The sequence below is a fragment of the Pelophylax lessonae genome, assembly GCF_965119305.1.
Source record: "Pelophylax lessonae genome assembly, chromosome: 13".
In the NCBI taxonomy this organism is placed as follows: Eukaryota; Metazoa; Chordata; class Amphibia; order Anura; family Ranidae; genus Pelophylax; species Pelophylax lessonae.
The window spans coordinates 8153756-8166595 of NC_138780.1; the positions used below are offsets into that span (position 1 = coordinate 8153756).

Genomic DNA, 12840 nt, shown 5'->3' on the forward strand with positions numbered 1-12840 from the left:
TTGCCTGACTGAATCCAAATGTCCAAGTGATTGACTTGAGATTTACTTGATTGCTGTCTAACCTGGGTCATCTGGTAAGAGACTGCATGTTTTTGTTCTCCTGGTGGTGGACATACTGGTGTTTTACTCTTACAGCATTTATTTTATCTCACTGGGGGACTACTTGGAATTTACACTCTCTGAGTGCTGCTATTTACTCGATTTTTCTACGGTGTAGCATCCCCTCTTTTAGCCACTTAAGCCCCGGAAGATTTTGCCCCCTTCCTGACCAGGGCCTATTTTGCGATTCTGCAATTGTGCGGTCGTGCGACACTGTACCCAAATGAAATTGATGTCCTCTTTTTCCCACAAACAGAGCTTTCTTTTGGTGGTATTTGATCACCTGTGCGATTTTTTGATCATGCGCTATAAACAAAAAAAGAGTGACAATTTTGCAAAAATAACAATATTTTTCAATTTTTTTTATATGAAATTCCCCAAAAAAAATGTAAAAATCAAAATTTTTTAACATTTTAGGCCAATTTTTTTTTTACCATATGTTTGGTAAAAAAATCGCAAAAAGCGTATTTTGATTGGTTTGCGCAAAAGTTATTGCGTTTACTAACTAAGGGAAAGATTTTTGTCATTTTTATTGTTTTTTTTAACGAGTAATGGCGGCGATCTGCGATTTTTTTTGCGGGACTGCGACATTGCGGCGGACAGATCGGACCCCCGACTGACATTTTTGACACTTTTGGGGGTACCAGTGACATTACTACAGTAATCAGTGCTATACATATGCACTGTTACTGTAAAAATGACACTGGCAGTGAAGGGGTTACCTTTTTTTGAGAGGGAGGGGTTAAGTGTGTCCCTAGGGGCGTGATTCTAACTGTGATTGGATGTGGCTGTGTGTGTAACAGCAGAGATCTGTGCTGTTACACAGGGGAGAATGACAGGCGGCTTTGTTTACACTAGCCGCCTGCCTTTCTCCCGCTGTACCGGAGGATCGCGAGTGAGCGGCGGACATCGGGTCCGCCGCTCACTCGCGCGGGGGGGGTCCGTGAGTGAGCGGGAGCGCGCCTCCGGCGGCACGCGTTCGCTCCCTAGAGCCTCACAGGCTAGTGACGTACCCATATGTCACTTTGCCTGTGAGGGGCTGACTGCCGCCGTATATAGTTGGGCGGCAGTCGGCAAGTGGTTAACAACACTCTGTAAATGTTTGAAAACTGAGGAGACCAGTTGCTGGAGTTTTGGGAGAGGAATGTTGTCCCATGCTTGCCTTACATAGGACTGTTCAACAGTCCTTCTTTGTCATATTTTTTATTGCAAGGCGCGACAAATATTTTTATTTGGTGAAAGATCTGGACTGCAGGCAGACCATTTAGGCATCTACACTCTTCTACTACAAAGCCATGCTGTTGTCATAGATGCAGTTTGCGGTTTAGCATTGTCCTTCTGAAACATGCAAGGCCTTCCCTGAAAAAGATATTGTCTGGATGGGAGGATATGCTGCTCTAAAACTTGGATATATCTTTCAGCATTGATGGCACCTTTCCACATGTGCAAGCTTCCCATTCCATACACAATGCCCCCATACCATCAGAGATGCCAGCTTTTGAACTGAGCACTGATAACAAGCCTCTTTAATCTGGTAGACATGGCACCAATGGTTGCCAAAAAGAATGTCAAAATGTGATTCTTCTGACCACAGAACAGTTTTTCACTTTGCAACAGACCATTTTAACCGGTTGCCGACCGCCGCACGACTATATACTGCGGCGGTCAGCCCCGGCCAGGCAGAGTGACGTATCGGTACGTCACTCGCCTGTCACTGACTTGCGAGCCTATCGCGGGCGGGCGCGCGCCCGCCGAGGCGCGCGCCCGCCGCGGCTCGTTCACAGGCAAGTCAGTGCGTGTGACCGGCGGACTCGATGTCCGCCAGTCACACTGCGATCGCTCCTGTGAAGGGAGAAAGACAGAGCAGCTTGTGTAAACAAGCTGCCTGTCAGTTCTCCCTGTGTAAAAGTAAAGATCTGACCGTTCTACTATGTAGAACGGTTGATCTTTGCTTTTACACCAATAGGAATGTCCCTACACAGTAGAAAGCACGCCCCTAGGACACACTTAACCCCTCCCTTCCCAATAAAGTTAACCCCTTCCCTGCCAGTGTCATTTTTGCAGTAACAGTGCATATGTATAGCACTGATTACTGCAGTAATGTCACTGGTAACCCCAAAAGTGTCAAAAATGTCAGTCAAGGGTCCGATCTGTCCGCCGCAATGTCGCAGTACCGAAAAAAAAATCGCAGATCGCCGCCATTACGCGTTAAAAAAAAAAACACCAAAAATGACAAAAATCTTTCTCTTTGTTAGTAAACGCGATAACTTTTGCGCAAACCAATCAAAATACGCTTTTTGCGATTTTTTTTACCAAACATAGGTAGCATAAAACAAATTGGCCGAAAAATGTTAAAAAATTTTGATTTTTACTTTTTTTTTTGGGGAATTTCATATAAAAAAATGTGAAAAATATTGTTATTTTTGCAAAATTTACGCTCTTTTTTTGTTTATAGCGCGTGATCAAAAAATCGCACAGGTGATCAAATACCACCAAAAGAAAGCTCTGTTTGTGGGAAAAAAAGGACGTCAAATTCGTTTAGGTACAGCGTCGCACGACCGCGCAATTGTCCGTTAAAGTCACGCAGTAAAAAATCGCAAAAAAAACCCTGGTCCTTTAGCAGCCAAATCCTCCGGGGCTTAAGTGGTTAAATGAGCTTTAGCCCAGAGAAGATGGTGGTGTTTCTGGATCATGGTCAGATATGGTTTCCCCTTTCCATGATGGAGCTTTATCCTGCATTTTTGGATGCTACAGTGTACTGTGTTCACAGACAGCAATTTTTAGAAGTATTCCTGAGCCCACGCAGTTATGTTAATCACAGAATCATGCCTGTTTTTAATGCAGTGCCGCCTGAAGTTTACTGCCATCCAATAATATGTTCCAACCTTGTCCCAGAGATATCATCAGATTCTCAGGATCTTTTGATGATATTATGCACTGTAGATGATGATAGATTTAAAGTCTTTGCTATTTTACATTGAGGAACATTATTCCAAAATTGTTTAAAAATTTTTAGATGCAGCTTTTCACAGATTAGTGAACCTCTCCTCATCTTTACTTCTGAGACACTCTGACTCTCTAAGTTGCTCTTTTCATACCTAATAGTTTTACTGACATTTTGCCAATTACCCTAATTAGTTGTAAACTTTTCTCCAGCTCTTTCCTGTTAGTTCCACGTACTTTGCCAGTTATGTGTTGCCCTGCATGGGCATCCGCAAGGGGGATTTCTTGAATCTCAATTTCTCCTTTAATAATCCTGTGTGCCCGTGCCCCTGTGTCTGTGTATATAGTTACATAGTTACATAGTTATAGTTACATAGTAGGTGAGGTTGAATAAAGACAATAGTCCATCCAGTTCAACCTGTGTAGGTGTGTGTGGCTGTAATCATCTAACATAGCCCTTAATGTTCTGATCCTTGAGATGTACGTCTAAGAGTCTTCTGAAAGTCACCATACTTCCCGCAGAAACCACCTCTTGTGGTAGAGAATTCCACAATCTTGTAGCCCTAACAGTAAAGAACCCTCCTCGTTGCCTGAGGTTAAAACGCTTCTCCTCTAATCGCATTGTATGCCCCCGAGTCCTCATGCAATTCCTTCGAATGAACAGCTTTTTTTCTAAGCTGAGATCCCCATTAAGATATTTATAAATTGCTATCATGTCCCCTCTAAGACGTCTCTTCTCCAGGGAAAATAAATCGGGCGATTGCAGCCGCTCTTCATAGTTAAGGTCCTCCAACCCCCTAATCAGTTTAGTTGCCCTTCTCTGGACTCTCTCCAGCTCCAACACATCCCTCCTGAGGATAAAATAAACAACTCTTTACCAGTTTTCAGAGCGCCGATCGCCTCTCACGTGACCCGTGGGCTTTCCTCTCCCTGTCTAACAGCTGCCTGCAGTGAGTGGGGCTGAATATTCCCTGCTGACATCAGTCAGGAGGGGAGGAGGAGGGAGGAGGAGAGGCCCAGAGGAGGAGAGAGGCGACAGGTCACGTGAGCGGCGATCGGCGTTCTAAAAACTGGTAAAGAACAGCTTATTTTTATAAAACACAGACACAGGGGCACACAGGATTATTAAACAGACTGTAGACAGGATATGAAACTTTAAATGAAACTACAGCACATGGAGAGTAGGATGTGGGCACTGACACTGGAACAGACAGGCAAGGAGGGAGAGGGGAGAGAGGACAGAGGAGGACAGGAGGGCTGCGGATGACGGAAACACGGAGACTGACCATGGTGTCAGGGCTCAGTAGCCATGATATACCGTGGTCAGTTTACAGAGGGGAGAACATAGCCAGGCAGGATCAACCAGGTATTTTAGGTGATAGAAGGGGCCAAATTACACAGCGCAAGCACTGTGCTGTATAACATGCTTTAATGGAACAGCATCGATATTTTTGTTTAGGTTAACAAACACTTTAAAAATAAATTCTGCCACTTCCCCTTTAAAAAGAAATACTCGTGAGTCACAGCTCACCTTCATGACATTGTCGAAAAGGGGTGGAGCATGGGCAACCTTAACATGATGCCCCCCCTGAAAAAAGTTCTGCGAACACCCATGTTGCCCCGTCCCACACTTTTTATAAAACTTCAATTTCAAAATTACCTTATTTTTTCCTAAAAATATATAATTTTCTAAGTTTAAACATTTGATATGTTTTCTATCTTCTATTGTGAATAAAATCTGGATTTATGATATTTGCAAAGCATCGCATTCTGTTTTTATGTTGATTTTGCACAGCATCCAAACTTTTTTGGAATTGGGGTTGTATTGGGGTCCTTTATGTGTCCTGTGCTGGTAAAACTGATTAACAGCCCCTGCCCAAATGTCCTCATCCAGATTTGTATAGCGGAAACCAGGTCTGTTACTGAGTGCTGATTACTGGCTATACCAGGGGGTCTTCAAACTATGGCACTCCAGTTGTTCAGGAACTACAATTCCCATCATGCCTAGTCATGTCTGTGAATGTCAGAGTTTTACAATGCCTCATGGGATGAGTAGTTTCGCAACAGCTGGAGGGCCGTAGTTTGAGGATGCCTGGGCTATACCATGGTCAAACTTTGTTGCCTAACAGGCCTCACAGTGATGTTTAGATACCCATTTTATGGCAAGATCAACAAGTATTTTTATATACTTTAGGACAACCCAGCACACATGTAACAACATTGTTACCCGTAGTGGCCATCCCTTGGGGTGATCCTTGATTTGAAGCAGAAGGGACTTTTCTATGTTTACATCTCCAGATAAGGACAGCAGATAGGACAATGACCACAAGGCCCCCAACTATGGCCACAGCAAGGATTGTCCCAAAGACTGCTCTGCCTGTAGAAATAAAAAAAAAATAAAGACAATAATATTAGTTGTGAAAACAAGAGGAAATCATACGAAATGGAAACAGAAATCAATGGGTTATATACATGGTGGTATATATACACAGAATTCCATTCACTGCTTGTTATCCATTGTTCTCATGTAAGTACATTTACTTTTATTAATAAACCTATAATATATGGATTTACACTATGAGATGCCTCTTTTTATCCATATACCCTGTGATGGGGAGCCCCCAGTGACCTGACATATTGAGGTGGAGAAGGAGATATACCATTTTCCAGTTACCCGCCAGCCCCTCCTACCTGTTTCTTTGACCTTTCACATTGCGTATGCGATGGCCTATTTACCATAGGGTGGATTGGCGTCTCCCACCATTGGATCTGGGTTATTTTCTTCGCATCCGCCCCTTGGAAACTCTTTGATACATTTTTAGATACCTGTTGGTGTCTGTGACCCCTGTAGGGGTTTAATCTTTTGGTGAGTGCAGTGCAGACCTGAGGGGGGGGGGGGGGGAGCACGAGTGGATTCACCTTTGTATTTCACCATCATAGACTGTCATTGCACTTTTTTTGGCACTTATCACTTTATTATCCTACAATGACTTACACATTTTTGGATTATGACATTAATGTGATTGTTTGTTTATTGCATTTTTTTGCACGTTTTTGTACTGCAAGCACTTTTTTTTTGCATTATTGGACTTCTATGACATAGATTGTTGGAGTTTTTTATATTTTTATTTCTTTTTTATATTTGATCACTATTGTATTATGTACAGTATGTAATATATCACTTATGATTTAATGTATGAATTGCTTTTTGGGAATAGCACCCTTCGTTTCTATTGGCCTTTTTTATTATTTATTTTTTATGAAGATTATACAGGCACCCCCCGTTTTACGTACACTCACTTTACGTACACTTGCGGACACAGCTTGGTCAACTTGGCATGGCACTACTTCCGGTTTTTAACATTGGCGTCTATGGGAAATCTTGGTCAGCTTGACATGGCGCTGCTCCCCATCTAACTTTGGCATTTAAGGGAAGTCTTGGTCGGCTTGGCATGGCACTGCTCCCTGTCTAACATTGGCATCTATGGGAAATCTTGGTCAGCTTGACATGGCACTGCTGCCCGTCTTTAACATTGGTGTCTATGGGAAATCTTGGTAAGCTTGACATGGCACTGCTCCCTGTCTAACATTGGTATTTATGGGAAATCTTGGTCAGCTTGACATGGCTCTGCTGCCCCTCTTTAACATTGGTGTCTATGAGAAATCTTGGTCAGCTTGACATAGCACTGCTCCCCATCTAACATTGGCATCTATGGGAAATCTTGGTCAGCTTGACATGGCACTGCTCCCCATCTAATATTGGCATTTAAGGGAAATCTTGGTCAGCTTGACATGGCACTGCTCCCTGTCTAACATTGGCATCTATGGGAAATCTTGGTCAGCTTGACATGGGACTGCTCCAAAACCATAAGTGATAGGGACACCAAACTTAGGGATCACCAAGAGAAGACACAGGGCTACAACATATCCTATTTTGTGGCCGGCCAGCTTGCCTAGGTAATCTACCATGTCATAGTCCTTGGTCCCCTTAACGTGTTTGGTGTCCCTGTCACTTATGGTTTTGGAGCAGTGCCATGTCAAGCTGACCAAGATTTCCTATAGAGCTAGTGTATTTACATGCATTGAGAAATGAAAAAAGGTATTGCTTCACTTTAAGTACATTTTCATTTTACATACATGCTCTGGTCCCATTGTGTACCTAAAAGTGGGGTATGCCTGTACACATGTTTTAGGCAGCGCCATCTATACAGCTTTCCTAAATGTATTTAATTCCATATCCCATGTGTTGAGATATGTGAGGCGGACTGCAGCCTTCTTGCATACATCCTAGCGCAGAACCATTATCAATTATTTTAGCTGAGTATTAATGACATTTGCTGAGGTTCTGTGGTCTGCTCATGACAAGAGGGTAACTAAAGCCAGAGCAGACTATGTGATATTGGAATGTCTTTTGCTCTGAAAGCCGTTGGTCTTTGTATCACTAGAGGAACTGTATTTGAGACACAGAATAAAGAGATGGGGGCCCTTAATTATTTCGCTAATTATGCATTATGGGCCACATAATTCATAGCTATAGCCCTGGCTCAGCATAAATGAACTTCCAATCTCATAGACATCCACCAGTTGACCATCAAGGTATTTGAAAGCCATGAGAGATAGTGGTTACTCGGTCACATTTTTTTTAGTCTTGACATACAGGCTTGGGTTGGAGTTCTTCATTGTCCTCTGGTCCTAGAACAGTTTATTGAAGGACTGGAGATTCTGACTTTTAATATATAGACACTTACCTGTCCAGGGAGCCCGTGATGTCAGCATCCCAGCCGATTTTTAGATCGGCTGCCAGGTGCTTCTGCCGCCATTCTTTCTAAGGGAAACCGGTAATGAAGCCTTTTGGATTCACAGTCAGTTCCCTTCTGCACGTGCACGAAAAGCGCAGCGGGGAAGGAGAAGGGGGAAGGCACTTACGAGGGAGGAGAAGGGAGGAAGGGTACCTGTAAAAAACAGATACCCGTTCTCCCCTGAAAGGTGCCAAATGTGGCACCGGAGGGGGGGGGGGAGCAAATGAGTGGAAGTTCCACTTTTGGGACCGGAAGGTTTTACCCCCTTAATGACGGGCCATTTTTTGCGATTAGGCACTGAGTTATTTTAACTGACAATTGCGCGGTTGTGCAACACTGTACCCAAATAAAATTGATGTCCTTTTTTCCCCACAAATAGAGCTTTCTTTTGGGGGTATTTGATCACGCGTGCGTTTTTTATTTTTCGCGCTATAAACAAAAAAAGCGACAATTCTGAAAAAAACAATTTTTTACTTTCTGCTATAAAATACATCCAATAAAATAAATAAATAAATAAATAAATAAAAAAATTTTCATCAATTTAGGCCAATTTGTATTCTGCTACATATTTTTGGTAAAAAAATGTCCAATAAGTGTATTTTGATTGGTTTGCACAAAAGTTATCGTGTCTGCAAACCAGGGGAAAGATTTATGTCATTTTTATTTATTTTATTTTTCTTTACTAGTAAAGCGACTTTTAGCGAGACTGCCACATCGCGGCGGACAGATCAGACACCTAACTGACACTTTTGGGGGGGGCCCAGGACACCAATACAGTGATCAGTGCTACAAATATGCACTGTCGCTGTACTAATGACACTGTCAGGGAAGGGGTTAACACCAGGGGCGATCAAAGGGTTAAGTGTGTACCCAGGAGTGCTTTCTAACTGTGTGGGGGATGGAACTACTAGATGAGCACAGAGATCCATGTCCTAAATAGCAGGAACACAAGATCCTTGTGTTCATCTAAGACAGAACGGCGGTCTGCCTTGTTTACATCAGCAGACCCACGTTCCGCCTCTATGGGGAGCGTTTGCGGGAGGCCAGCGGACATCGTGTTCACTGGACCCGCTGATTGGCTAACCCTCTGGCCAATCGGAGCACATGTGCCCTCACTGCCTATTACACGTGTAGCAGGTTTTCCAGGCCTGTGGCCTGATGTGGGTCTGCCATTGTTACCGGTTACCTCTCCAGCCCATGTGAGCTGCGACCTTGGGTGTGAACACTGAGACATTGACAACTCCGCCATCTTTGTTTTGTGGTTTTTATTGTAGAAAAGGGGGACGGGAGAAGGGAATGAGTGGGATACTCCTTTAGGCTTAACTAATTACACTTGGGACTTAATCCTGGAAAAATGCCCATTGGTGCTTCCTTGACGCCAGCCGACGCCAGCCGACGCTCACTAACACTGAGAACACACTGTAGCTTGATAGAAGTGCTGAATCCTCGACAATAAGTCCAGAAGACCCAGGACTGTAAATTTTAGAATTACTGACACTGCTGTACTGCAAAGTCACTGAATACTCCCCTCCCGCCTGGCACTGGCTTGAGGTAGTACATTGTAGATTTCTGTAAAGCTGCAACTGTTAACTGACACACTCTGTACAATCCAGGGTCCAACTGCAGGTGCCCCCTTTAACCTTAAATTCTTCGGGGTTCACTGACTATGTACCCCCCTCTGTAACTTCAGGGTCCCCAACCTAGGCACCCCCTTTCAGCTAGCTGGCACTGGATCCCAGAACCTCTTCCGGAGTGGTCCCCTCTGTCTCTGGCAGACCCCCAGGGGCAATCCGCAGTACTCACGACCTGTGTAGGCTTTCCTGGGACTGGACCCCTCTCGCGCTCTGCAGGCTCTCGGCACACCGGATCCCCTCAGCTCAGCACTCTCTGTATTCTCAGGTGACACCCCGAGACATCTGCTTTCCTCAGACAGAAGGAGAGACAGCCGTACCCTCCCTCCTGGGACTCTGCTCCCGCCAAAGACACCCTGTCACGCACTTCCCCCAAACTTATACCCACTCCCAGAATCCTTTGCAGTCTAATCTGCCTCCTGGGGTAGTTACAAGCTTGGATGTGTTCCCTGATTGGGCTTCCCACACTGCCCTATGAGAAGCCTCTCACAGGAGCCAGTGGGGATATTTCCCCTTCAGCAGGCACATCTGGAAGCCCTGACACCCTAACTAAATAAACCCCAGCCCTGCTGTTAGGCAAACAAGGCCCACTATACATTTACCTAGCACCTACCTGTAGGGTGCTACACACGAAAGGACGTACAGGTATGTTGTTTCGCGTAATAGAGCCAACCTGCCGCAGTAAAAGTGTGGCGGCGGCTGGTCAACAAGAGATTAAAGGATCCTGTCCACCCAACACTTACATTTCTACAAGAGTTCTTCCCACCTCTGATCAACCAATGAATGGTGGGTCCCGGGTCCTCTGTTGTCCATTATATAAAACAAAAGAAGGAGGCCACTTATGAAGGGTCTTTGTAAGTAGGTGTGTCTGTGGCCTCAGGTGTGCCAAACCTAAAATATGATGGTTTTTTGTAGGGGTCACCTTTTTTTAAAAAGCAAGATGAAGACTGAATCAGTTTTTAAAAACACTTACTGTATATTCTAATATGGATCCTATCACTCATCTTCTTCACAGTGTCAGACACCGTCCTCACTTCACAGGTAAATTTCTCAGAATCCTCCAGCTGAGCTGACGGCACTCTGTATGTATCAGATACATCGTATCCCCGCACAGTCCGTCCATCTCTGTAGAAGGCAAAGTACAACGTTATGCGGCTTCGGAGCGGATCCAGTCTGGTGTCACATCTCACCGTCATCTCATCTCCTTCTATTACCCAATAATCAGCTATTTTTATTTCCGGACGGGAGAAGAGCTCTAGAAGAAAAAACCATAAAACCATGACAATGACAACTTTCTGGAGTCGTGTTTCTATTCACTTGATACATTTCTAAGTTTTTATAAGCTAATTAATTTCCTACCTGCCCTTACATCATCAAATAAATAGAAGTAAACTGAATCTCTGACATTAGTCCCTGAAAGGAGATTCTGTATGGTTACCAAGTCAATAGATTTAGCCAGAACCCAGTTATGTGTATGGCTAATGGAAGGAAACTGGAGTACCAGGGAAGAACCCACATAAGCAAGTAGAAGATAAGAAAGCTCAATGGAGAGAGAGATTCTGGTGGGAATTCAGTTCAAAACATCAATACTGCAAAGTAAGAATGTCAGCCGATTACTCACAATGTTCAACAAGGGAGTGTCTGAAGAAGCTAAGCTTCACCAAGATAGAATTCAACTCCAGAGAGTGGAGGAATATCAATCCACCAACTATAAGGTTCAGTTTTCCTGTTTTTTAAGTGTTGGTGGATGCTGGAGGGTTAAATCTGACTCTTAGGGTCCATATTGGTGAGACCTCAGAACTTATTTATTTCTCCGGTCTGCACACCTGTTATATCCATTATGAGGGGTTCAAACCATGCTCGTGCTGAGCGCCTGTCCTGAGTATGCACACCTGTTATGCCAGTGTAACACCCTCCTAGGTAGGTGCTAGAGAGCGAGAATAGTTTTTTGCTCCATCTGCCTATCAGAGGAGCAGCAGGACAATCTATATTCTCTCTGCTTAACAGGGAGCAGGATCTGTGAGTTAGGTCTGCTCAATGTGCTCAGTTTGCGATTCATATGATGGAGGGTCCCCACTGATCCAATGGGGAGGCACATTGGATGGTGGAGGAAACCTGGCCAATGACATAGGCTTTTATGCAGCCCCAGGGATTGGCACAGACTGCTGTCTCAGTGCATTGTGGGGAGTATTATAAAAAGCCAGGGGCACAGTTGGTCTTTGGTTGGTGAGCAGAGTCCTGGAAGAAGGGTGGCCGCTGCCTCCTCTTCTGCAGTGATTGGAGTATGGTCACAGGCAGTCGGCCTGGTGAGCCAGAAGTGTGGAGCTGAACCCAGAGGTCCAGGAGAGCTGACTGAAGGAGTTGAGGCAATGGAGAACCTGGAAAGCAGTATTGTGAGTACAGAGAATTGTGCCTAAGGGCCTGACCAGGAAGGGGGCCACTCTGGAGTAGAGTAGTCAGAGGACGGGTGTCAGCTGGTGGATAGAAAGGGGGTAATAAGCGAGTGCCCTGAAGATAAGTACTTAAGGAACATTACTTCAGAATCATCTATTGGCAGGATGAAGCTGCGCCCTGGCCACATTCTCAGATAAAAGTCCTCAGCATTGTGAATAGTTCAATTGTTGGGAGTATCCCACTCATCCCTTCTCCCAACCCCATATCAAATAAAACAACAAGAACAACAACCCCTAGACTGTTCATTGACTGAGTCAAGAAGTAAAGTGTCAAGATTCTGCATGCAGTTTCTACGGGTAACCCAGGGGAATCCAGAAGTGTGAAAAACAAGCAGCCCTCAGGGGGGCAGTGCTACACCCATTATGAGGAGTTTCCACCATGCCTGTGTTGAGCTCCTGGCTATGCACACCTGTTATGCCCATTATGAGCGGTTCCCACTATGTCTATGCTGAGCTCCTGGGTATGCACACCTGTTATGTCCATTATAATGGATCCCACCATGCCTGTGCTGAGCTCTGGGTTTGCACACCTGTTATGCCCATTATGTGGGATCCCACCAAGCCTGTGCTGAGCTCCTGCAGATTCATACCTGTTATGTCCATTATAATGGATCCTACCATGCCTGTGCTGAGCACCTGGATATGCACACCTGTTATGCCCATAATTAGGTTTTCCCACCATCCCTGTGCTGAGCTCTTGGGTATGCACACCTGTTATGTCCATTATGAGATGTTCCCACTATGCCTGTGCTGAGCTCCTGCAGATTCATACCTGTTATGTCCATTATAATGGATCCCACCATGCCTGTGCTGAGCACCTGGATATGCACACCTGTTATGTCCATTATGAGGGGTTCCCACTGTCCCTGCTGAATTTTCTATTTATTTTATTGTACAGATGTGTTCCCTAAAGCC

At 44.6% G+C, this 12840-nt stretch overlaps 1 protein-coding gene across 1 annotated transcript in view; it reads right to left on the bottom strand.

Moving 5' to 3' along the window:
- Positions 1 to 12840, bottom strand: part of LOC309543151 (Fc receptor-like protein 5) — a 144168-nt gene that overhangs the window by 81447 nt on the left and 49881 nt on the right. The window contains exon 6 of the mRNA XM_082242536.1: positions 10446 to 10727. Coding sequence (XP_082098662.1) covers positions 10446 to 10727 — 282 coding nt within the window. The remainder of the gene's footprint in view (positions 1 to 10445; positions 10728 to 12840) is intronic.